We start from the raw sequence: 26,842 nt of genomic DNA, 5'->3' as shown, positions 1-26,842 counted from the left end.
AATACTGAACGTTATAATCCCTTTGTACAGAAATACCTTTTGTTCAAATGAATGCCTGACCTCTATTAATCACTGACACTGAACAGAGACAACATCTTTCCCTGTAACTATCCCATTTTACAACGTGGACACCTGAAGCAGCCAGTGTGACCGATAAGTCTATATGTACACGTTTTTTAATTTTGAAATTAAAATAGGTACTTTATCCTCGAGAATGGATGGTGATTTGAGGAAAATTCAATCAGACAAATTCAATCTGATTTTCAATCAGACAGAAATGGCTGATTCTTCAAAACACTTCCGCTCCAATTGAAATAATGGTTACGTATGTGCTTACTGTACTGTAAGTTTGAGTATTATGTACTACTGTACTTTTTTTTTAAAAAATCTTAATTGAAGACATTTTCCTGTGCGTGCATTCCTCCTCTTCTGCAGAAACGGGCTGCTTTGTTTGTGAGTTCTGTGGGAAGCAGTACAAATATTTCAACCCATACCAGGAGCACGTCGCACTTCACACACCCATGAGTGAGTCCTTTTTTTTTTTCTTTTTTTTTTTTTATTATTTCTCGAAGTGAAAGTGGTTTCTACACTTCTGTAAAATCTGATATAAAATAACCTGAACATTTATTGTCTTTTAATGCCCTTGATTGGCTTATAAATTGAATCTCTTCCCCCAGCTCAACATCATTACTGTGAAGTCAATAATTGCTGGTAAAACACACCGAGCCAATGTGACGGCTAACGTGCCTCTGTCTTTTTAGCAAATGATGAACAAAAAGCTTTTTGTAGTTAGTAAACTGCACGTTAAAGTTCAGCAAGGTTCTGTCTTGGAATACAATGTTTATTGTATTTATTTTTCTCTGTAAATATTTTTTTTAAATATCCTTTGCAAAATATGATTAAATCAGCACGATATATTCATTTTGCTTTCTTAATGATACAAAATAGTACTTGATACTGGCAGAAATTATGTACAGTATAGTGATAAAGTGTTATTTATAATTCCTCAAAGCATGTGGCTATTTAATGCCCATTATCGCTTAATGTTTTTATGTTTCTCCTTTTAGGCCCCTTTGATTTGACGGCGTCTCGGGTGCAGGAGTGTGGGAGCTTGGATATGAGTAAATTTGGCCACAGCCAAACTGATAAGATAAAGAGTAAGCACATTATTTTTTTTCTTTTTTGCATTTGCTAAAAAGACAAAGGCAAGTACAATAAATAGATTGTAGACTTATTATTCATCATCTGTGTGATTACGGCATAAGAATGCTTTGAAATTTCAGCAGTGTTGTTCACTTTTGCAACAACAATGCCATCGGACACCATTGTATTGGTTTCCGTTTTGAACCACAATTGAAAAAATATGAAAAAATATAAAAATATTTTTATTGGCAATTATTTTTTTGGATTACTTTTGTCAGATTCAAGTTATTTCTGTGACCACTGTGGGTTTCCTTTCATTAACTGAGGGGTACGGACAATTTTGTCCACGTGTGTAAATCAGACAGACCCCCAACATGCCTGGCTCTCTCACGGTCACATTTTCAAAAATAGACAGAACAAAAAAAGCATTCCAGGGATCTACTATTTGTATCCAAGCCATTAAAAATAAATGTTTCATCATGTTGTCCCTTTGAGAATATACTGTATATTAAGATGTATAGTATGCTGTAACATTAAAATTGCATAATGATTTTATGGTTACTTTCAACATAAAAAAAAAAAAACTTTACATGCAACATTACAATTAGTGTCTACTGCTTTTGCTTTCACACAGGCAGTCAGTTCAGACGGAAACTGGAAAATGCATTGCAGTCTAGTCTGGTTGACACAAACAGCTCTCGGAATTCAAGCGGTGAGTTGTTAATCCCGTCGTTCTTTTCCTTATGCAACAGTAAATTTACTAAATAAAGTATTGGCTCCCTCAAAAAAGCAAGTGCCTGTGTGACGCCTCTGCACACTATTATACCATTAATTAATCAAAATGCAGAAAAAAAGAAGAAAGGACGGTACAGTAATAGTGCCTTCCTCTTCTCATTCTTCTTCCTCTTCACAGGCACCCCAAGCCCTCTGGTGGCCACTTCCTTCCCTACACCTCAGAGTAAGTGCCAGCCCCACCCCTGTACATCTACATCTTTCTGCGTCATAGAAATGTACAGTTTGCATACACAGCTCTTCATTTCATGTCACTTTTCGTTCTCTGTAAGCCATTGTGAGTCTCCTGCACAAATCTGCTACATTTATCATCAATGGGGAAAGAATGCTTAAGAGGATGAATATTAGTTTTTTTTTTTTTTTTTTCCATTGGTTGTGGAGGCTTAGATCCGGTCTTTTCAAAGTGTGTCATGAGCTTCTCCTCAGAACAGAAACAAGACACTTTTCAACACTGTATTGCAAAATTCAAAGTCATAATTTTTGATCATTTGCATTTTTAAATGCAACGGGGATTTTAAAATGCCTTGCACATCCTAGGAACTTGTTAGGCTGTATTAACAACTTGTAGTTGAAAGTAAGGCCACAAAGAGCGGTTTTGTTCAATATGTAGCCCGGGTGAAAAGAGTGCTGATAATCGGTGCAGTCCTCTGGAATGAGAATTCCCAAAGGATTAGTCTGAAAACGATCAACGTAGGTGTGCTCCTTTCATTTTGTGGACAAAATGCTCACGGGGCAACTCGCACATCGAACTTGGTGCTTGCGTTACTCACAACAAACCACCAGACACCATCTAAAGATTGAGAGCAGTGTCACAAGAACATCCGGTACGATTTTTATGTTTACGGGGACACAACACATATTAGTCAGGCAGCATCTTTTGTGAACAGTTCTCATGTGACATGCATTTGGAGTGGTGCTGGCTAGTAATAATAATATTGAACAATTTTAGCACAGATACAATAAATTGGTCAACCGATTCAAAGTTTCTGCGGCTAGTACGTACCAGGTATTCATTTTTTTGGAGCACACTTGATGTATAGCAAGATTGATTCAGTTTAAAGTCCCAGAGACACCGGTATATGTATAAATCAGGTTTAGTTAGCTTATGGGCTTATAAATATAAATTGACGATCGAAACAACGAAAAGGAATCGGTTGCTCTGAAAAATTTAATTTAAATTTGCCGCGCAGACGAGTTTGACTGCACCGAGCGGCCTCCTTCTAGACTGGGGAAGAAGCTGGAAGTGACGTTTCAAGTTGTTCGTGTTTAGCTTCAGTGAATGTAAACAAAAATATGTCAAAGCGTGACGGGAGGGGCACAATTCAGAAAACATGCTCAGCTCGTCGAAAAAATGCGATTTAAGCAATACAATTAAAAATGCGCCTAAAACCTAAACCAAACGCTGCAGATGTTCATTTCTTCATGCGCAGTGGTCAACTTGGCACTCTAAAGCCCCCTGAGAACTTTTTACTATGCCAACCTAACCACAGTGACGGGAGAGGCACAATTCAGAAAACGTGCTCAGCTCGTCGAGAAAATGCGATTTAAGCAATACAATTAAAAATGCGCCTAAAACCTAAACCAAACGCTGTAGATGTTCATTTCTTCATGCGCAGTGGTCAACTCGGCACTCTAAAGCCCCCTGAGAACTTTTTACTATGCCAACCTAACCACAGTGATGGGAGAGGCACAATTCAGAAAACGTGCTCAGCTCGTCGAGAAAATGCGATTTAAGCAATAAAATTAAAAAAGCGCAAAAACCTAAACCAAACGCTGCAGATTGTCATTTCTTCATGCGCCGTGGTCAACTCGGCACTCTAAAGCCCCCTAGAGAACCTTTTACTATGCCAACCTAACCAGAGTGACGGGAGAGGCACATCTCAGAAAACGTGCTCAGCTCGTCGAGAAAATGCCATTTAAGCAATAAAATTAAAAATGCTTATAAAACCTAAACCAAACGTTGCAGGTGGTCATTGCTTCATGTGCCGAGATCAACTCTGCACTCTAAAGCCCCCAAGAGCACTTTTTACTATGCCAACCTAACCAGAGTGATGGGAGGGGCACAATTCAGAAAACGTGCTCAGCTCAGCCCAAGTGAACTGCTAGATTCATCATATTCTGCGTCAAAAGAGGTTTCCCAATCGGATAAAATGATGCTAATATTGCCGCTAGAAACTGAGCTGTCGCTATCATCCGACATGTTGTTTGGGTTTGTTGAGATCCGGATGCTCAATTTGTGACGTCACAGTAATGGCGCCACCAGTGTGGCTGCGTGCGGAACCCGATCGATAAACTGGCATTTAATTTTAGCTTTATTCGTAGTAATCGGTGTCCATTTTTAATTTCCAATGCGGCAAATGTGTTCTCTCTATACATTCTATCAAATTCCGTTCTAATTGAAAAAAAAAAAAAGATGTCTCTGGGACTTTAAGACTGCATCTAATCACAATGAGGCTAACTTTATCTCTGGCAAGGTTCTGATACACAACAAAGCTTTTGAGATTGCTCACCATCTAAAGTTCAGAGTAGTCAAACATGTGATTGTCCACTTTCTGATGTAATCTTCCTACCCAACATTTGTCATCATGTATGATGTTTTTTTTTTTTTTTATCTATACAGGAATATTTTTTTGATAATAATTTGGACATTTGTTCTAATAGTATACAATGTCTTGTTTGGCAAAAGGTTTGGTAAAGTCGATTCCTTGAGTTAACAAAGAGAAGCATGCTGAGTTAAGTGGTATGTTTTAATCTGGTGTATGTGGTTTTCAGAAATCGGATTCTCAGAGGTGGCAAAGACTGTATAATGACAGTAGCCAAAAACAATTTTTAGCAGCTCTTGTATAACATATTTGTAGGTTTTCCATTAGTCTGTGTCCTATTGTAGTTTGAGCTTAATTAGTAATTTTTGTGGTTTTTATATATTTTTTGAGGGGCGCTTGGTTTCTCCGGCCAATTTGCTACTCAGTTTGAGTTACCACTGATTGGTAGCAGTTATCGGTAGGAGGGAAAAAAAACAGTTATCGTGCATCCCTTCCCGACTCAGTAGGGTTGATCATATAGGCCTGCACGTGGCATAGATGGAAGCAGCTAGATGCACTAGCATTTGCTCTTTTGTCACCAAAGAGAGATTCAACTCTCTTCTGGGCCTTGTGATTTTTTAGAACCCTACACTTGTGGTGCCTGTGGCATCCAGTTCCAGTTCTACAACAACCTGCTGGAGCACATGCAGTCCCACGCTGGTGAGTCCACTCCCACAAAATGCATGTTGAAGCTCAGCAGCGAAGCAAGCACTGAATTTCAAATGGCTGCAATTGATGTGAAAGTCTGTAAAACAAAAAATGTTTTAGGCATCAAGTTCTCCCATGTGGTTGTTGCAGATCTGGTTCTGGGACACATGGTTTAGACGATTTTTTTTGTTTTGTTTTTCCTCGAGTAGTATAATCAGATAGCTGTGCAATGGCTTAGTCATAATATTTGTTCTCAACATAAAGTGTGTTCGTTCATGTGCCAGTTTCAGAGATAACTTAGGCGTATCCAGGATTTATAATTATTTTTGGATTATGATTACCGTCCATTTTATTTTTCATTTTCCACTGCTTTGTTTTGACATTAGGGCCACTCATCAAATTAATCTGACAGCATTTGTCAGATCTGCATGTGAGAACTGATTGTTGAAATGATTCATCTGACATTTTATTTTAAATCCGGACCATATTTGAAACATTCACATTCTCTCACTCACTTTGTTTCTGTGTCGCAGTGCCTATATTTGTAGCTTCTTTTGCTTTTTATTTTATTTTGTTTTTTTTTTAACTTCAACATTTTTCTTAAATTTCAAGATTGCAATATCACAGTCGTTTTTGTTACTCTCTATTTTCCTCAGCTGACAACGAGAACCATACCAAAGGGGACCCTCCAAAAACCTCCTCAGCCTCGGGTCCTCAGGAGCCACTGTGGAGAGTGTCTCCTGCTCAGCCCCCCCATCCTCCAGTGAAACTACAGATACAACCTCAAAGTCTCGTCCAGCGGAACCACAATGTCAACCGTATGTTTTTAGTAAATGTATACATTTGAAGTGATACCTCAATATTACTCAAAACTACATTTTAATTATGAATTTGCCTTAAAAGCCACTCAAAAATGCGCGATAAGTCTTCGGCAATTACAACTCAGTCAAGGTTCATTATGACCTGTTTTAATTGTATTTTCCTAAATGGCATTTCTTTGTGTCCAGATAATAATGGGCTGCCTGAGAAGGAGCGGCTACAGGTGGCTGAACGTCTCTTACGGGTAATGTGTTCTGATCTGAACATGCTCAACGTGCTCAACAGCAAGGACTTCCTCAAGCTGGCACAGACGCTGGTTGACACGGGGGCACGTCACGGTGCCTACTCAACCCGTGACGCCCTCGGCAACATGAGTGCCTTGGCGCTGCGTCAGCTGCCCCGCATGTACAACCAGGTCAAGGTCAAGGTGACATGCGCCCTCGGCTCCAATGCTTCACTTGGCATCGCAGTTACCTGCCACTCTCAGACTACGGGCCCGGACGCTTGCTACGTTCTGACAGCGTACCAAGTGGAGGGTTCAAGACTGAAACGTTACGTACTTGGAGTGCGGGAGGCGGAACTAAGGGAGGGACCGGAGCAGATTCACCACTGGGTCCAGAATGTGTTGTCTGAGTTTGTGATGTCAGACATTCGCACTGTGTACGTGGCAGAGCCCCGGGTGTCGGCTGCCGGATTCGGGGCATCTTCACTCGGTGGCAGGGGCAGGATATGCTTGCGCTGCGCAGGATGTTCGCTCGGGGCAGTGGTCCAGGCAGTCCTGGGGAAACGTAGCCTGCAGGCTCGAGGCCTTCACGATCTGGCTGAACTCCTCGCCACGTGCAAAGACATCTCCGCCTCCACCACACTGACGCTGAGGGAGGAGCAGTACACCAACACTTCCCTAAGCATGAATGAAGAGGGCGCGCAGGGCAGCGCTGCCCAGTGCCCCACCCCTCCCTGTTGGGACCGTACGGCCGAAGCACTCCTGCAGGTCCACGCCCACTTTGAGCACATCTGTGAGACGTACGGACGCAGTAAGTCCACAGCACCGCTGCTCCAGGGCCTCAACAAGCATTTGCTCGGCACGCTGACTTGTCTGCTGGCCCCTCTGCGCCTGGCGGCACTTGAACTGAGCAGCCAAAGGAGGCCCACCCTGCAGCAGGTGCTACCCGTATACTTGCGTCTTGAGAAGTTCTTCACTTCCAAAGCTGGAGAAGCAGGAACTGGCATGGCCAGCAAACTCTGCCACTATTTCCTAGAAGCACTCAAGGAGAATTTTAAGGTAATGTACTTCCTAAATCATTGCAAATGTTATTGTTGGAACGGTTTTAAATCGCTATTGATGATTCCTATGAGAAATTGAAGAACTGCTACACTGTAAGATTAATATTTTTTAGCAGAGCATATCTAAATGTTTCTAGGCTTCGACTTGGAGTGGTATTTACGAGATAAAGCCCCTGTTTTTCTGAATTTTTCAAGTTTTGTTAACTGCTGCTTCATATTGTGAGGCAAGTTCAACTGAGTTCACTGCCACAATACAGCAATATCTCAAGTTTCCAATTGCAAAGTAATATCACTTGTATCTCAAAGTAGCACTACATCTGTAATCAATAAACAATTTGAGTGAAATTGGATCATTTCGTGGCACCCGTGATTATCTCGCTTGGCACGCTAACTCTGTTTGGGACGAATCACTGCTGTAAATTTGATGGATAAATCATGGTAATGACACGAGAAACAACCATCTTGTCCTCAGGTTGAGCGAGCTCACCAAGTGGCCATGGTGTTGGACCCTCAGCTCAAGCTGCGTTCAGTTCCTGCTTACCAGCACGAGGACATAATCTCCCGAGCGTGCGAACTTGCGGCCGAACCTAGGGACAGCGGCATGACCGCTGCCGGGGCGTCCTGCGGCGAGGAGCGGGACAATGAAGGCCCGCCCATGCCCAAAATAACCCGAGTCGAGGGAGCCGGAAGCAATGGCGGCCTTTCAAGGGTGACGTTGTCCACCAACGAGGAGAGTCAAAGTCACGTCAGGCAAGAGATCTTCCAGTACTTGGCGGAGCCTCTTCTCCAAGGCACCACCGATCTCTTCCAATACTGGAGCTCCACAATGGGCGACAGGTTTCCCAGGCTTGCCCGCCTGGCACTGTGGCTCCTGGCCGTGCCGGCGGTAGGCATTCGCAGCGAATGCGTCACGGTGTGCGAGCAGAGCCTGGCCATGAAGAGGAGGCAGCAGGTAACCGCTGAAGAAATGAACAAACTCATTTTCCTTCGCTCCAACATGGGCTAACCGACCAAACCTTCACCTTCCACCACAGACTTATTTATATAATATAGGTTTAGACCGACTGTAAAACTTGTGTGGAAAGACTGAAAATAATTTTCGATCGCAAGCACTTGGAACATTAAGGCTTGTCACATACTGTATGACACACTGACCTGGAGGTGTTCAGTGCTTTAGGGATGAAACAGTAGCTGTGTCAGGTGAGCTTCTTTCTTCTGGCCTGAAGACTCAACTGCTTTAAAGGCTACATGCTGTTAGACTTACATGATGGCAGGTAAGGTCAGTATGAGTGTGGTCGGTGACACAAATGCGACACACAAGCGGTTCAGAAATTTCACTGCCTTTTGCACCTTTTGAGTCTACCAAATTTGTGGCAATGCCACAGAAATTGAAATTATTTCAGCAACCTACCCCCCAAAGCTGCTAAACTCACTTTTGTACTAAGTTTTATGATTCTTTACTTTGGTTGGAATTACACAGCAGGTCTACATCAGTGGCTAGTTCTAATTTAACACGTACAGGATTTTTGATTTGAAGGTATCCAGTTGCATGCCGTTTTTTTTTCCTTTTTTCTAGCTCCACTTCCATGACACACCTACATCGATAACAGAAAATCAGAATTGTATCCTGCTGTGTAAATCCAGTTTCCTGCTGCTACCTGTGCTAGCCGCACTGCTTGGATTGTAGGCACACGAGACAACTCTGATCAGACATTTGGGGTTTTCCATGATTATGTTGTTAACAGTCATACTTAGGGTACAGCCAAATTTGTATTTAATATATTTAAATCACTAGGCAGTTTTAGCTTGCTCACTGTAGAGATATATGCCGACCTGCTGTTGATTTTTTTAAAATATGGTGTTTTTATTTACAGGCAAATGACAGTAATGTGAATAGCCACAGTTCTGGTAATTACATAAGTCCTAGGCGCGTTTTGTTATTTGGTCAATATAGGTTAGTCTTCCTTCAGCGGGGCTTGTGTTAATTTCTTAAGGCAATAAGCAAAAGTTTATGGTTATGGAAGGGCAAACAACAAAATCCACATAACAGACACGCTGCTCCCACCGTCAATCACTTTCTTGTTTTGTGGAAATTGAAACAGAAATGTCCCTCAAAGGAATAATTAAGCCTGCCATCTCCCTTATTAATAATGTCAAGTACCTTTTTTTTGGGAGGGGGGCAGGAAAATACCTCCTTAAATTGCCTTGGATGAATGGGAGCTGCGTTGTCGGGGCTTTATATCACTTCCCTTTTTACAAAAAAAATGCCTTTACGTTGCTAGTTTATCGCCTTCTCAGCGACATCCCATTTATTTGTATTTATTGTTGTAGTTTTTCAAAGCAAGTTTGACTGACTGTTGAAAACAGTGACCTCTAGTGGTTAAATGCACTATGGCCAAATTAACAAGTGCTTTTGCCCCCCCAATAATATGAAAAGTCTACACCATAATTGTCTTCAAATACTATCCTTATATATTCTCTGGTATTCTATTCAAACAGTGAATAATTCGTATTTAAGCTTCACAAAATGTTATAGACATCACACATTTTCAATATTTATGATTTTTAGAAAACATTTTTTTTAGTTAATTGAAAATTACACTGATATTGCCATTCACTATTTCTTTTTTTTCTTTTAGAATTATGTCTGTATTTGCGAGGCACCGAGCACCCTGATTTAGTACAATAGAGTACATCTTTATTTATATAGCGCGTTCACATTTGAAGACCTTCCTTGAAAAACATTTAATGAGCTATCAATTAACATTATTTTTATGGCTAAAAATGTTCAGTATCTTTATACCATATGCATTTCTTTATTCAATGAAGAATCATTTTCATAAGTTTTTAGTATTATGAATTATTCTCAGAATCCTAAACAGGTTCCAGGCAACTTTTTAACATCTGTGGATATGCGTTTCTCAACATACCCCATAGCTAAAGAATTGCAGAGCACTCCCTTGAATTAGCTACTTTTTAGAAGCAAGCCCTATTTCATGAAAGTGAGCCAGCTATCATCCTCAGACTGCTAGCTCTCTGAAAGATTTTCAGCAAAAGGCAAATAAGTTAGGCCCAGTATAAAAGCAATCGGACTCTTTTTGTGCGTTCCCATTTAAAAAAGTTAAACGCCCAACGATCTTGTCCTTCTGGCTTAGGTGTATTAAGAGTTGATTTGTCCCAATAGTAAGGTGGGTGGTGTTGACAATCTTAAAAACTAAACGTGTTCAAACTTTAAGACCAAAAATCTTGACGTCTGTGGGGAAAGCTCTTGTGCTATTTGACTCGGAGAACTGTGACGTGAACAAAATGTAGCCAAACAAAGAAGCGCCAGTAAATTGAAGAAAAAAAAAAAAGTCCTGTCGATACTGTTTTATTCTGGTACTGTATACCTCAGTTCCCCTGATGACAAATTTTTTTTTTAAATTTTATTTTGTATTTTTTTTTTTTTTACCGACATCACCACCTTACAACGCTCTGAGCTCTGGTCTTCTCCAGAAACATTCGGGTAACATAAACAGGTATTACGAAAGCATCCGGTTTTTGTATTATTTCGTATATTAACACTGGCCAACAGCATATTTTTTAATCAGGGATGGATTTGTGTCGCTAAATTGTGATGGTAATTTTAACAATGCCTTTACTTTTTTCTTCAAGCACATCACGTTTTTGAGATATTTTTACTTGACCTATAAAAGCTTGCGCAATACGAGTGTTACCATACGTTGTAATTTATAGGTATGACGTTTAAAAAAAATGCCTTTTGCTCATCCTAACCTTTAATTTATACATATTACAACATATATAACATCTTATATGATTATTATTCTGAAAACCTGATGTGCCAGAGAAAAATAATGGGGGCAATTTTGGAATCAGCGCAAAAAAATGGAAACGTTGCATCGCTGATTCAAAAGAAATACTTAAAAATTGTAAAAATGTGTTGACCATTATCACAGCAAATCACACATATTATGAACCGTTGCATCGCTGATTTAAAAAAAAATGTTAAAAATTGTAAAAATGTGATGACCATTATCACAGCAAACCAGGCATAATATAAAAAAAAACTGCCTGTCACATCTTTGAAGATTTAAAAATGCTTGTGAGTCACGTATACTTACAAGCAATTAAAAAAAAAAAAAACGGGGGTAAATTTTCACATGCCACATTTACGTAAATGATTTTTGTAAAAAAATAGCAAAACTAATCTTAGTGGTCTTCTGTAGACTTTCACCAGCACCTGTGCTGGTTGCGGTCAAATCATGCACTCCATTTCACTTCAGTCAATGCCATACTACATATTAACTATACTATAGGGTTATCACTTAATCCTTTTTTAAATATATTTGAAATGAGTACAGGAAAAATGTACTTTATTCGAAATACACCAATTCAATGGTTTACCTCAATATTTAACAGGTAGTGTTGCTGCTCATTGTAAAAAAACAAACATTAAAAATGGTTTAAAGTTAGAGCTTTTTCTTTGTGCCGGGAATAGATGAAGGGATTTGTAGTAGCGTTTTGTTTTTTTGTAAACCATGTACTTTAAATAGGATATGCTCTGGGACAAAATGCCATTAGTTGACGTCACGATGCTCGCGTCAACATAATTGAACCCCAGAACTAGCGTGTATTTTTTTGTGTTTTTGCTGAAATGAGAATTCTATCATAGAATAATTATGCATGCTTTTTAATAAGGTTATAAGATAGTACACTTTGAAGCCAGTTTTTCTTTTTTCATGTCAGACTGTATTTAGCCTCTTAGGGTGTGGAGGGAGGCGGCCAAGGTACTGCTGATCATGGGGCGGTGCAAATGCGTGGTCGACATCATCCGTTTTCCCAGGACGTATTATGTAAATACGAAATAACTGCTGTTTTTATGCCATGAGGGGGGCACCATCAATTTCGAGACACAGTAGGGAGCGCCGATAACATTATACCTCTTTTTTCTACAGTAGCATTTTAAGGAAAAACAACAAAAATAAGTCTTTTGATACGATCAAAGAACTCAACTTAGATACTGTTAGGCCAGCCACTCTAAGTTTGATTTTAACTTATTCAGACGTCAGTTGTAAAAATATGCTAACACTGAGATGTGTTCTCCTTTACCTTCTAGTCTGCGATATCAGATCAGGTCAACAATCGTGTGTTGCTTTTAATCCTATTTTACAGGCGTTTTTATTCATTTTCTACTGTTATACAATACGTTTGATCCTTTTTTTCTTCCTGTGTAGATTCCCACCTGAGTTGTCTTATTAGTAAGCCTAATTTATACTTTTGTAGCAACACTATTTTTATATAACGACAAAACAAGGGTTCAATGTCTTTTTGTTTTATGTCTTCTAATGGCAGCGCTGTTCAAAACTATTTCTGGACTACATAACCCACTGTAGTATGTGATGTGTGAATAAAATCCTAATCTGTGTCTGAAATGTGTACATGATGCCATTCTTGGGTCGACATGTGCGTCATCGCAATTTTACAGATTTGGAGCATTCTTGTAAGGAAAAATGGGCAGATATTGTATTAATTCCTGATGTACCATGCACCAAAACCGTCTCTGAAGTTCTTCAGTGGAATATTTTTTTACAATGTCCTAAATTATATTTTGTTTCTTTGATGTAGATATTTGATGGATGGATGGATGGATGGATGGATGGATGGATGGATGGATGGATGGATGGATGGATGGATGGATGGATGGATGGACGGACGGACGGACGGACGGACGGACGGACGGACGGACGGACGGACGGACGGACGGACGGACGGACGGACGGACGGACGGACGGACGGACGGACTGATTGATTGATGGATTGATTGATGGACTGATTGATGGACTGATTGATGGACTGATTGATGGACTGATTGATGGACTGATTGATTCATGGATTGATTCATGGATGGATTCATGGATGGATTCATGGATGGATTCATGGATGGATTCATGGATGGATTCATGGATGGATTGATTGATGGATTGATTGATTAAATTTTCGCATATGTCCTGAATGTTGTTAGTCACCTAAAGGTGAGGCTGAGATCAATTCCTTGTTTGGCATGCCCAAACATGGCCAATAAACTTCTTGAATCTTGATATAGATTTTCGGGATGAATGACATCCTTTTTCAATTATTTCCAAGCTTTCACAGAGATATTTGGATCACTGGCATCCTGTGAATAATGTATTAATAGATGAATATGTTAATACCGTGAAGGTGGGATTTCTACCTGTGATTCCCATAAAGGATTTTAAATTAACTCAGTGACAAGCAGAACAATTCAATGTTCTTCCAGTAGATGGCAAAGTGAGCACAAGCCTGTGTGATTAACCTATTATGTATGCAAGAGCTTTGTTTTCAAATAACAAGTCAACTAAATAGTTGTGTGTGTGTAGATTGAGACGATAATTGTTTCAGTACATAAATATATATATCATCTTTGGTTTGCTAGTATCCCACGACCTTTTTTGATAACATGTCCTTTATACTATACTTGATCGCTAGATGGCAGTGTCACTTTAGATTTAATGTACAACCTGGTCTAGAGTGGCTTAAAAGTCAACCACAATTAAATATCCCCCTGTTCTTCCGCAGTTAAGTTTACTAATATATAAATATCTTTGTCACTGCTTGCCACTGTCTCACCTCCATCACTTGCCAAGCTGCTCTGAATTAATCATTTGATAGTTTTAGTTGAGTCAAGTCATACAATTGGTTGATGCATGCATGCACGCAGGAAATACAACCATAATGACCAAAAGAAGCGTTCGTCAAACTAATCTAATTTACTGTGGGGCCATATAGAAAGGGGTCTGGGTAGAGCAATCCTGCTCGTCTCCTCACTGAGCAAGAACAATCAGGAAGGAAGAGGCATTCTCCTCTTCCTCCTCTTCCTCTCCTTCCTGTATGGAGCACCTGACTTATCAGGAGTGACACGAATGTACAGAAGTGCCAAGGCGCATCGGGCCGGCTTGCTGTCAGGTGTCGTTCCCGCTAACACTCCACCTAGGCCGTGACCTCACAAGCCCCACAGCCTGCATCTGGCGCCTTGCCCGCACTGCATTGTCTTCCCGCTCCACTGGCTGACTCTGCAGTTACATAGGCCTACATTTACAATACATACATGTAAAATTGCATTAAAGTCAACGGGGTGTCAGAAAAGTTCTAAGATTGGTGTCACAATATCTTGGGGGTGAAGGTCAAGCAGCATGTCCACAGAGATCCTGCTCCGTTTGCTTTATTCAGAAAGTCCTGGCAGGTTAAACTGATCCAGCTTGACGATGCAATTTTAAGGATTCCTGGTCAAGAACAACCTGGGGAAAGCTCTCAATAATATCTATATAATCTTCTGTGCCCCCCCTCCCCCCTTCAAGATTAAGGGGGTCATCAAAGTGAACTGTTTTGACCCTTCCAGGAGTGCACAAAGACTTTGCAGAAAACTGTGGAAAATGTATTTAGACTTATGGGGATTACTTTTTGTTTGCTTACTTTTGCTTATCGTATAGTTCAGATTTGAAATTCATCTTTTGTGATGCTGTTCCTGGAATTTTTCGGACACACCTTGTGTTCAAATATTCCACAAGTGGAAAAGTTAAATATTAATTGCAAATTAGAGAGGAAGTCAAGTCAAAAAAATATTTACAATGTGTTCCCCCAAACATCCACCACCACAAATTCCCCAAGTGAAGCCCCGTGATGGGGAATTTCCGAGGCATTTAAAAAATTCATGTCCAAGTCAAAAAAGTGACGTTTAACTGGAGGAGGCCGGGCTGCACGGTTGCTGTGCCGAAAGGAGGTCAAGGTTAAATTTCTGCAGCGGTGCTATAAATAGCCCCTAAAACATCATTCCCCCCCACCACCCCAGGTCTCTCCCCTCAATCCCTTTCAACCCAACCCAACAGATCTCACTGTCATCATTTATTCATCGCCACCATGATCCGGACGTTCCGTGCAGCTGGAAAAAGCTCGCGTGTCATTTGCATTGTGGACTGTTGGATTTAGGGAAACAGGCTTGTTTGCTCTTCGCACACATGCGTCATTGCCACCACTGATTCTCTATCAGAGTGTGTAACTTGGCGAGGAAGTTACTATGAGTCGCAAAGTTACTAAAGTTGACTCCTCTTCCTCAAACAATCTGCTCCTCCTGTTGTTCCTTTGCCTTTTTTTCCCCATCCCTTCCTCTCTAAAATGTCTTCCATTGCATTTTCAGGATCTTGCCCCTGATTATTTTGTACCAAGTGAATAGCTTGGATAGCTCATTTCATTTTCTCTCCCCAGGAATCTGCAATAAGTTTCACCTGTCCAATGTAAGTAATATTCATATATAATCAATATTTTTTTTCATCGATGTTTTTCTAACTTCCCTTCTCTTATTAGTGCTGTCCTATGAAGACAATTAAAGTCATCAAGACCCAGAAACGACCAGCAAATCAAAACCTGGCAAAGCATCTCAGGGAGGAAACTCACAATTTTTGTGATGTCAATAATTGTAAGTATTAAAATTGAAGTAATTTGTTTTTAATGTTTGCAAGCCTTTGAAAATAGAGCTACTCTTTTGTTGCAGAATAGTAAATGCTTTCTTTGAAACTTCAGAATCTGGCAACTTTACTTTTTTAATACCTGGCATACAAAATAAGTGAGCCTTTGGAATCCCTGCCCACTCATCAAGTATGAAATCAAAATGTAAGTAAACTTTTTTACTTTTTTCTGACGAGCCTATGTGACCTCTGTACTCCCGCCACACTGTTACGTAACAGTTAGGTATGCTTTAGATGACAACTGCCCCCACCCAGTTTCTACCCCTGGTTGTCATGGTAACAAATGTCATACTGCATTTACATTGGACAGAACCACCATCCCAAAAATGAGCAAGTTTAAGAAGTAGGAGTTAATTGTATTTCTTTATCCTTTGTGTATATTGACCAAACAATGTCGAGAGGCCTTCTCGTAAGAGAACGATTTTATATTGTGAAAAATGACATAATTCATCACCTCAGAAGGCAAAGTTGACACTTCAATCACGTTGAGGTTACCTTATTTCATATCCATTGTGGCGTTTTATAGCGAGGATAAAAATGTCTTCGTTCAAATACTTGAGTGATAGATCTCATTCGAGTATACAGTTAAAAGGAAAAAAATCAAAACAAATTTGTGATTTAGCATACAGTGTAGTTCCCTATTCTAAATTCTCCCCTCTCATTTTTCCATGATTTGTAACCTCTTTTGGCTCTGATGATTCCTGTGGGAGAATAGTTCCCTGGCACAGGCGCCAATTGGGCAATTTTGATTTGATAGGATGCTGAAAAATGACCCATTTATTAGCTTTGATAATTAAAGCTAATGGCTCATCGCAATTTTCCAAAGCTTGGCATGAAAAGAGAATGAGCTTGCAATTTGGATACATGATGCATGATTTATAGTTAAATGGGAGTAAGCGCGGCTAATCGCCGTACTATTTGATGTTTTTATGGGGTTTTTTTTCTCCATGGTAACGTGTCAATACTCTAATATGAGCTTAAACAACGTCGACTGCGTGCAAGTGTGTGCGTGCGTGTCTGTGTGTGGTTGTGTTTTCCTTGCAAAGTGTCGCAGATGTGGCGAGGGCACTCCAGGTGCAACGTGATGACGCACGTCCATGTCGGGAGTCCTTGGCAGTGTCCTTCAAAATGAGGGAGGAAAATGCAAGGCAGGAGGCAAGGTTGGTTTTACAAGGTTTAATGATTCCCGACGTCATTAAAAAAAAAAAAAGAAAAAGAAAAAAAGATGAGCTGATTGATCAGGCTATATTGATCTGCCACAACCCTTTGACCTCTTGATTGATGGCGGGGCCTATAATGAGGCCTCGCATCAGAAGCTATAGGGTTTGGGAAAGGCTACCCATGGGAATGGTGGCTTACACACACACACACAGACACACACACACACACACACACACACGCATACAGTGCAGCTCAATCAACTCGGTGCCATTGTTACATCGGCGTGTCCTCGATAACCCCAATTTGCATAATCGGCTTTTTGCATTGTGTGGCCCAGACACATTAAGGTGCGGCGTAGCATTGTTGACTGTGAATCAGCATGCACCCATTGTTTGCTCATCTGCATTGTTTACTTATGCCGCAGCATGTGTTTTTCAGCCTTAGCCCGCCCGCTAAACGCATTACGCCGCCTCCTTCGCCCCGCATATACATTTCGGCCGCGCATTTCAGTCATGTCAACAACACACAAAATGTTGTTGACACACTGGGCGCTCTCCAAAGTGAATGAGTTGAATTCTTCACGTCGTGTTGTTTTCTTGTTGTTGACCTTATACATGCTGGGCATTCCACCCATTTCTCCCCCCCCCCCCCCCTTGAGAATTTAAATGTGGTTAGCAATCCAAGGTCAAGGGTCAACTCAGTGAGTCTCAGTCGGATGTTAAAAGGGCTGCAAGTTTGGGATTGGCTGATCTAAAAAGAATAAGTTCTGTAATAATTTCCTGCTTAGTGTTGCTCACGGTTTTATCAACATTAGTTCAGTGTAAATATGCTTTTGTTGGGGGACCTGGCTGCTTTAAATGAACTGTACTGAGCAAAAAGTCTTTTGTTGTATTGGGAAAAACTTCAAGGACACTTGAGAGTGCTTTGAATTTGTCGGCATGTTTTCATGTCGGGTTTGGCCGACGGATTGTTGCAAACCTTTCAAATGATGCTGCTTGACCTTGTGATCGGTTCGTAAGAATACTTTTCCCAAAGGAAATCATGTAAAGTGGATGAATGCTTTCCAGACCATCAATATTATGACTTTTTTCCTTCTCCTCAAAATGTTAATGTCAATATATAAAAGTTAATTTTGTAACATTGCGATTGTATTTATATTCCTATTTATGACTTTTTCCTTAGAAAATAAGAACCCGGGAACTCTGTTGGGATCTTAGGGGGAGGGGGAGCGCAGTTTAGTAAGCTTGGGAATGTTTGTGCTAACTCTGCTGCACTTTATGTTGAATTGTGTGTGTGCCGCTTCAGAAGTCATTAAATGACCTTTTGTTGAGTATTGAGTTAGGGAGAGAAGTTGCTTTGCTTCAAATGTTTGTGAATGGCATTTTTGGGGCTTTGATAGGTCGATACTTTTTCCTTTTAGAAAATTTCTTCCCAATCCGAAGAAATGTCCAAGAGGATGAGAGGATTAAAACATTAGCAAATGGCCTGTTTTTAAAAAAAGAGATCATGCGTGAAACGTTGTGCATATTGAAAGGGGTGCGCCTTTAACCAATGAAGTTATTATTTTCATATTCTTCCAATGGGCCGTATCCCATTCACCTTAGCAAACATTTTCCACTCATCTTCAACCAAAGGGATCAGACTACCTCAAGAAGCGTTCCGAGGAATCATCTCATTCCTTACGCCTTCGCTGTTCCAGCCACGCTTGGCAACTGCGTGGCCTCGTGCCCAAAAAAATCCTCGGATGCGTCAGCCCGGTTCATTCGTCCGCGCAAAGCACTCGACTTTGTGTTTTTATGGACGAGCGTCAGTGCAAGTGTATTTCAAGCAGGCCGGCTAACGAGCGCGTTAAACATCTCCATATGGACGTTTCCTAGCGTCTAGACGGAGGGGCAGTGGTGGTGGCGAGCGGCGGTGTGCTGACTGCGCCATACTCGGCGCATATAATTCTTCCCCCGCAAGCAGAGCAATTCAAACAAGGCTCCAGCAGCCTTGGTTGTGGTCGCCGAGCCATAATGGATTAATATTATTTACTACACGCCTCACTCACAACAGCCGCAGCCAAACTCCAGGATGTGGCTGTGACGGCGACTTTTTGAACGCCGGGGCCTTCCTGTTAAGACCAATTCATCACACTTTCTCCCTTTTGACGAACAATTGATCTTCTCAAAAAAAACCATAAAGCCTGGCACCTTAACGCTTTCGTCTATATTACTGCTTAACCGAGCGGCGGTGGCTATAAATTTTGTGAGCTCATTAATTTTTGTAATGAACCAACATAAAGCAAAAGTGTCCAAAAATACTCAGTCAACACATCCACTTGAAAACACCTCTCTTAAAGTGGACTGTGAAGACAAACTCAATGTTTTGGCTTATTTATCACCTTATTAATACATTGAAACCACTTCCAGGATGCTGGGCGAAGTTTTTTATGCCCATCTAAGCTCATTTTTTTAAGCACCCCCTAAAGAGAGATTTTCTTGACTGTATGTCCTTTTTTAGGCAAAAGAACCCAGGTTCATTCATGAAGCACATTGCATATCAAAGCACATTTAAAAACAGGAAATTTGGGCCAAATGTCAACCTGCAAATCATGACAATGCTTTCATGGACCCAAATTATTTTGTCGATTGGAGCGAGTCTTGTCTTGTCAGTGCTCCTCATGCATCGGCAAAACTGGCTCAAGTGCAACCTCAAAGACGCAAGCAAGAGGCCAAGCAGCGTTTAGGACGATGGGATTGGGATGAATAACGTGGTGGGATCCCACCTCCTCCTATGTGTGTTTGCGTGTGTTTGTGTCGCACCACAGCTGGAAGCTATGACTAATGGATGCCGGAGCACGTGGACGAGGGAAGATCAAGTGGCCAACCGGGGGGAGTTAGAGATGCTGGGATGAAATATAGAAATTAGAAAAAAAAAGAGTAAAATGTAATAGATCATGATGTGCTGATGGAAAGTCTTATGGGAGACATCATTCAAGGCTAGAAATCAGAGATGAAATGACTCAACTATACACTGACATCTACACTGAGCTAAGCAGACTAATGCTGAAATGTGACCTTCCAATTATTGCTTCATAATCCTTTAGATCAGCCGTTCCCCAACTTTTTAAGCCGCACCCCCCTTTCAACATCATGACAGAGCTGGCGCACCTCCTCACCCCTTGTTCTTACCCTAAAAAAAAAAAGTCAACTTTTGATACTATCCTTTCAGGATTCCAACAAAATTAATGCTTTCGCTAACTTATGAGACCGTGCACCATCTTTAACATTAGCATTATCTTTGATGCTAACATACGTAACTGTTTTGTGGTCTGCTTTTTCCTCTTTCCCCTGTCCAGCATTCACACCATATAAATACTCCAGTGAGCAAGCTGCCCTTCCATGCTAAGCGCATCTAAAAAAAAAAATGACAGCTGTCAAAAGCATTAGAAAAGATTAAACCCGATTTATGCGTTTCACGTATACATTTCCCTATAATCTTTGCCGTTGGTTAAAAGTAACAAACAACACCTCAACGCCGGTCGCTTGCGGCCCTCAAGTGGTTCTCTTTTCCGAGCTGGGGGGCGGGGGGGTGTTCTGCGTGACAGTTTTCACGGAATGGCTGAAAATTTGAGCCGCTGCTGTTAGTTTGGAGTTGGGATTATACTCTTAAAAGCTTTAATGGGTTATTCTCTAACGCTATTTAGAAAGAGAAGCCCATTTGAGGTTCTGGCAGCGTCACAGAATCCTATTGTGGATATTTTTATGATTGTGCTCGATAGTCACAGTTATCTTTACACGGAGTTGACACTCGGACGTAGATGGCGTAAGATCAGCCACCATGTTTGAAAAGGCGACGGCATTTAGGTTTGCACTTTCAAACAGTCACAGATTAAGCTCAGTGCATTAATGGATTATGAGGCTGTGTTTTTTTTCCTATTTATCTGCTGCCTCTTGCTCCACAGTGGCTCGGATGACGCAGTGGGATTATTGCGGGAGTACGCCGCAACCGCTTTTCTCTAAACACAAGTGAGAACAAGCGACCACATCGCCCCGGGAGTTGGGCGATGTACACCAACGCGCTCCATCGTAAAGGATCGATTCTAATTTTGGTCATCATTCTAACGACTGATGGCGCAAAGTGGGTTCACTATGCTTTGCGAGAAGCGGAATGCAGCTTCTCGGGGGTCTGGCCTATGCAAAGGCTCTTAATGCAAAGCTTATGGAAACACATTGCAAGTGGGGTCTGTTGGGTCTGGCAACTTCTTGGCCTTAGGCCTCTTAGGTGTCTGTGGGTTAAAACTGGATGTTGTTATTTCTGGAGCGTCAAATCTCAAAATAACCGGATGATCTTGCGTAATAAGGAGAGATGGTGTAGCCTAACTAAGGCCCTGGGTTCGAATGGGGCGGGGCTGCAAGGCAGACTATAGTAAAACAATCTCATTGCGTAACAAGATGCCGAATCCCCACTTAATACACAACAGACATTAGTCTCACACTCAAACTTTTGCATTTCTACTACTTGGGTGAGAAAATACGTATTGGATACCCCTCACCCCACCCCCAAAAAAGTGCAGCTGAATCTGTAAAACGTTTCGCCCCTGTTTTAAAACATGCGTCCCTTTCTTTTAAGGTCACATACCTTTTCAATATGCCTACATGTCCCCCCCCAACAACCCCCCACACACCCCATACAAGAGACACAAAGGGAAATATGTGGGCCAAAGTCGCAACAACGCATGAAGAAAGAAAGCAAATATTAAATGTTTGTTCCCGCTTTCCTTTTATGATCGGTGGCAACACACATTTACAACAAACAGCAACTGACGAGCACAAGGCACATTCCACTTGACGGTCTTTACGGAAAAAGACACCACAGTTAAGGTTTCTAAGGACAGAGTCTACATGTAAAGTCAATGGAAAGACACTTAACTTAAAGCTTGTGGAAATATGATGTGTAAAGTCAATGGAAATAAACTAAAAGTAAATACAAAGTTTATGGAAAAGAACGTCACACAGTCTGTGGAAAGACATCACATTGAAAGTCGACATAAAGTTACTACTTGGGATTACTGTATATGAAATAAATATTAAATTAAAGCCATGCATGTAAATTCTTTAAAAGTCGAATTACTTGAATGTGTGTATACCAAAGTACGGAAAGAAACGCAATTCAATCTGTTTTTATTAACTTTTCACAGTTATGTTAAAAGAATTAGTGAGGTCCATCTGTGACGTCATCATTTAAGGCCTTTGTACACTTGTATGACTTAAGAATGTTGAAACATTGCTTTTCAAAATTTGCCTGTGCAGATTGGTGATTGTGACTGTTTGGTGCTGGAGCACATTATTGGGGAATGTTTCCGATAGCAATTAATTGATTTGTCATAATTATGGATTTTCATGAGAATGCATGGCAAGCTAGTTCCGGTTGTAGCCACTAGGGGGATACAGCACACACTAAACGTCATCATATCTCAGCATGCAGTGGACAGTGCGAGCCCTACCTGTGTGCGTGCACGCGCCTGTGCGTGTGTCTGTGTGCGTGTGTGACTTCCCACTTTGAAGGAGAGGGGATGGGTCGATGGGGGAATAAGACCACATGCACACGGGCACGCGCGCGCACACACAGACACACAAAGCCGAAACATTTGAAACACGAGTTGTTCTTTTCGAATACACGCACACAGACAACACACTTGGGGAGAAACCGGCTCCGCAAGCGAGGAGCGACTGGTGCGCACAAGTGTAACCGCTTTAGGCGCGCGTGAGGACGGCGATGCTCTGGCTCCGCAGCCCCTCTCCCTGTCCGCTTCAACTTCTTTGACTTTTTTTTTTTTTTTAACACAGCATCCTAAAGGAAGTTGGGACCTTTTTCCTTTTGTTTGTGAAGATTTCTTTGAGTAAATATGAGCGGTCGTCTCGCTGTCACTTTCCCACGCCTTTTAATTGGTGAAACGTCTTATTCATTTTTAAGGGTGGGATAAATAATTGAAAAAAAGAAAGGAAAGAGGAAAAAAAGGTGTGACAGTAGCTTGGCGGACAACTGTGGATCTCTGCGAGTAACTCCTACCGTCCAAGAGGGGGGGTGAGGGGGGTGAGATGAGGAGGGGGGGGGCATCGGCCGTACCCCCCTCTCCTTGATTGATTAGTTATTAGTCATCCCTTTGGCTAAATGGGACCCATTGAAAAGGCACCGTGGAACACATACATGAATCAAATATTCCTCGTGTCCCCTCAATGTCTCACAGTAGTTTTGCTTAAGAAGAGAGGGGGTCGTGGCTTAGCATTATAAAGAGAAGGGGAAAACAGCAAAGCTTTATGAGGTTTATTTAGACACTTTCAACCGCAAAAAAAGAAGAGGATTCCAAACAGAGGAGGAATTGTGGACTATATTTTTCTATTCGGGATTTTTATGTCACATTTGTTGGCATTTTTCATTGTGAAAAAATGAAACTTTGGACGTCTCCCTGGGTGTCCTGTCTGGTGATTCTCATCCTGTGTTTTGGATCAGAGTGCGGGACTGTAGAGCGGCGGAAAGGCAGATCCAAGAGGGACTTGGTGCGCATGAGGGAGGCAAGAGCCATCGTCCCGGGGGCTTGCGCCACGCGTCTGCCCCGGGGCAAGCGCTCCCTGGCCGGCTTGGAGCGCCGGGGGCTCCGCCAGCGTCGACGCTCCTCCTCGCAGCCGGAGGTGAGCTCCCCTGAGCGGGGCAAGGCTGTCTATTTCACCGGCAGAGGCGACCAGCTCCGGCTGAAGCCCGGCGTGGAGATCCCCAGAGGAAACTTCACACTTGAGATGTGGATCAAGCCGGAGGGAGGTCAGCGATCACCCACTGTTATAGCAGGTAGGAACCCACTGCGTATTTATTTTTATTTGATATTTTAGGTGTAGTTTAGATCACTTAATCCGCACCGCACAATAATGTCAGTGCGTGCATGTTCTAACTTTGCATCATTTGAGGACAGAGCAACGCACTTGCATGCAGCTTGGATGGAGCAGATTTAGCGTGTCAGCTGGTGTCGACGCGCGTTCAGACGTATTCCTCCAAAAGCCCACTTGGCTATTTTAAAACTATGATGTAATGGCCAAAAAGTTTGGCGGCGCGAGCACGTCACGAGAAGTTGCCGGGCACGCATTTTTAGGACGTTATTTCAAATGATTGGATGCTTTTTTCGCACTTTTACGCACCGGCCATACTGATCTCCCACCACGCAATATAAAAGCTGTTAATTAGATTAAGTAGATGATAAGGTCATGATGTGGAGACGGGATTTCAGGAGCTCGAGTGGGGTTGTCCATTCGGGTCTGCAGCCGTGCGTACAAAGCGGCACCAAAAGTCGAGGCGTTCAACCAATTTACAGTGCACGACAATCCGCGCTACCTCGGTTCGCCAATAGGGAGCGTCGTGCCACACGTTACCTGCTGCTGCCTTTGCGTTGTTGTGCAGATGGCTGCTTGGCTGCCTTTGAACCGAACTGAACTGGAATGAACCCGGTACCTCCTCGCGCGTAAGCATGCAGCACGTTTTTGGTGGGACTTTCACTCAACCATCTGAGCAAATTTACTTATTTCTATCTGTGTCTGACTTCACACCCAAATAATCACAGTAGTGTGTGTATGTCTGTGTGTGTGTGTTGTTTGCAGAGTACACTTTTTAGAGCTGCCAGTTGGCAGGGGATGCTCTGCAAAAAAAAAAAAAAAAAAAGCATTGTAAGAGTTTGCGGTGGCATCTAATGATAATAATAAGTACACACAAACCCTGGGAGGCAGTACATCATACACATTAACACCTTTAAAGATGCCCTAAATGAAATTACAACATGATTCTAACATAAAAATTGACCCCCCCCCTCGCCATATCTCACTACTTTGTCGCCTTCTGCCATGCTGGGGGTGGGGAGGAAAACTGCCATCCCTAAAGAGAGCAAATAAGATGATCAAACATTCCCAATAAAGCCTAATCTTTTAAATCTAAATTCAGGCCTCTGCAAATGCCCCATCCCCTTGTTTTGATCCATGCGGCTTGTTTGCTGCAGCTGTTTTCTAGACTGACTTGTTTTGACCATTTCAGTTTTCTCCTTTCCTGTGTCCCCAGTGCCGCCCCCCCCCCCCCCCCCCTCCCCTCACTCTCTTCTAAAGTTTCTCATTTTGACCCGTTGTGTTGTTAGTTTTCATTTGGAAAGTTGGGGGAAGCCGCACGGGACATCCGACAGTCTAAGGGGAAAAATCACATCAGTGTGCAGGGACAAGTGGCAGGATGCTCTTTATGTATAAATTAATCAATTATGGGCTAGACTAACATTTAAAATAATAATCATTCATTTTTTTATGCCAATACGCAGTGAACCCATGCTTTTCAGATGGCCATAAGAGCCATGTTTTGACATTCCCCCAGGATGTACACTGTGTAACTGTCACGATTCCAAAACATAATTTCAAGATCATACTATTTAAAATAAATAGCGTACTATCGATTTGATTAAACCCCCCAAAATGTGCATATAGTACGTGCCCTGCCACAAAGATTCTCCCCAACTATTGGTGAGCATTCACCAAGTTTGACGTCCTGTCAAAAGCATATTGATAGCCAGAGGCTGAGCTGCACTGTGGTTGTTTACTGAGTTGCACCTGGCAATAAGAGCTCTTGTTCCTTTCCTAATATGTTCCCTGTAGTAACTAATACCAAAAAGGTGACATTATTTGGTGTACATGGAGGGCTCTTTAAGAGGGGTAGCCTATGTTCCTTTCTGACCAGAGAGCTGGCAAGGTTGTCTTTTTGGTCGTCCAATACTGTCAATAGGCATCCGTTAACACTCAGCAGATCAAATCTCTGGGTACGTCTTGTGCTCTTCTTAAGCTTAGTGCTGCTGTGACTGTTACATGTGGTCAGAATTGATCCCAGCTTTACAGAAAAAAATATTCAGTTACACACACACACACACGCACGCAGACACACACACACATGCACACGATCAGAACATCAAGTTCTGCAACCAAATGTTATGCAAACTTTGTTGTGGCCTATTAGCCCCGTATCCGGGTCATTTTGCGTTGTCCCGCATCAAGAGAAGAAGAAAATAAATGGCAAGCAAACCAGGGTTCTCTCCAGGGAGAATTCCATGCAGACGTCGGCTGATATTTACTGAGATAACAGATGTACTGTAATCCGGTGCTTCAGTTTCTTGAGTTGTATTCATGTCTGGTACAAACCAGATGAAGGCAATCATTTGTACTTCACCACAAAAACTGTTATACTGGGAAGGAAAAGACTTCATATGTCCATTTGAGATTTTCAGACGCCAGCACGGTGGCCTACTTGTTAGTATTGCATTTATTTGGGTTCTCTTCAGGGTATCCTCTCACATTCTTGCACATAAGGTACAGTGAAAACTGTAATCGATTCTGCAAGTATGATAGTGCATCAGAAAAGTTCGCATCGGACGCTTCCTGGCCAAGAAGAATGTCATTGTGCAGGATAAACATATGCATTCACCGGACATAGCACATATCACGACATAGCGTTTGACAGCATCCATCGAGATAGTCTCTGGAAAATCATGAGAAGCTATGGAATCCACTCCCACACAGTCAACTTCATCCAACAGTTCTGGAACGGCTTTTCTTGCACAGTGGGAACAAGCACTACCAACTTTATTGTCGGATCTGGAGTCCGCCAAGGATGTGTGATGTCAGTACTACTCTACAATCTGGCAACAGATAGGGTCACGAGGAGAACCATTGAGGAAAAGGCAAGGGGATAAGATGGACCCTCCATTCCGTCATTGAAAACCTCGACTTTACAGATGACCTAGCTCTTCTATCATACGCACACTTGCAGGAAAAGACTGATAGACTTCAACACTATGGCAAGAAGGTTGGACTGAGCATT

General features: G+C 41.8%; 2 protein-coding genes across 8 annotated transcripts in view; both read left to right on the top strand.

Moving 5' to 3' along the window:
- Positions 1-12,704, top strand: part of znf618 (zinc finger protein 618) — a 43,785-nt gene extending 31,081 nt beyond the window's left edge. For 4 of the 5 annotated variants that reach the window (XM_088391343.1, XM_088391348.1, XM_088391346.1 and 1 more), the window contains 8 exons: positions 436-525; positions 1,068-1,157; positions 1,778-1,855; positions 2,057-2,101; positions 5,100-5,177; positions 5,822-5,983; positions 6,173-7,266; positions 7,741-12,704. In XM_088391343.1, the coding sequence (XP_088247469.1) occupies positions 436-525; positions 1,068-1,157; positions 1,778-1,855; positions 2,057-2,101; positions 5,100-5,177; positions 5,822-5,983; positions 6,173-7,266; positions 7,741-8,274 (2,171 nt within the window). In that variant the 3' untranslated portion in view covers positions 8,275-12,704. The remainder of the gene's footprint in view (positions 1-435; positions 526-1,067; positions 1,158-1,777; positions 1,856-2,056; positions 2,102-5,099; positions 5,178-5,821; positions 5,984-6,172; positions 7,267-7,740) is intronic. The other variant, XM_088391347.1, reaches the window with a different exon arrangement.
- A 2,324-nt stretch (positions 12,705-15,028) lies between these two features.
- The window catches only part of pappaa (pregnancy-associated plasma protein A, pappalysin 1a), an 80,860-nt gene continuing 69,046 nt past the window's right edge, over positions 15,029-26,842 (top strand). For 2 of the 3 annotated variants that reach the window (XM_088392208.1, XM_088392207.1), the window contains exon 1: positions 22,628-23,797. In XM_088392208.1, coding sequence (XP_088248334.1) covers positions 23,401-23,797 — 397 coding nt within the window. In that variant the 5' untranslated portion in view covers positions 22,628-23,400. Of the gene's footprint in view, positions 15,578-15,647; positions 15,760-15,863; positions 16,969-22,627; positions 23,798-26,842 lie in introns of those variants that run through there. The other variant, XM_088392209.1, reaches the window with a different exon arrangement.

The sequence above is a fragment of the Syngnathus floridae genome, chromosome 12 (genome assembly GCF_059516105.1).
Source record: "Syngnathus floridae isolate MCC-2025c chromosome 12, RoL_Sflo_1.0, whole genome shotgun sequence".
NCBI lineage: Eukaryota > Metazoa > Chordata > Actinopteri > Syngnathiformes > Syngnathidae > Syngnathus > Syngnathus floridae.
The sequence above is the reverse complement of the archived record's forward strand: the minus strand, read 5'-3'. Positions and strand labels throughout refer to the sequence as shown.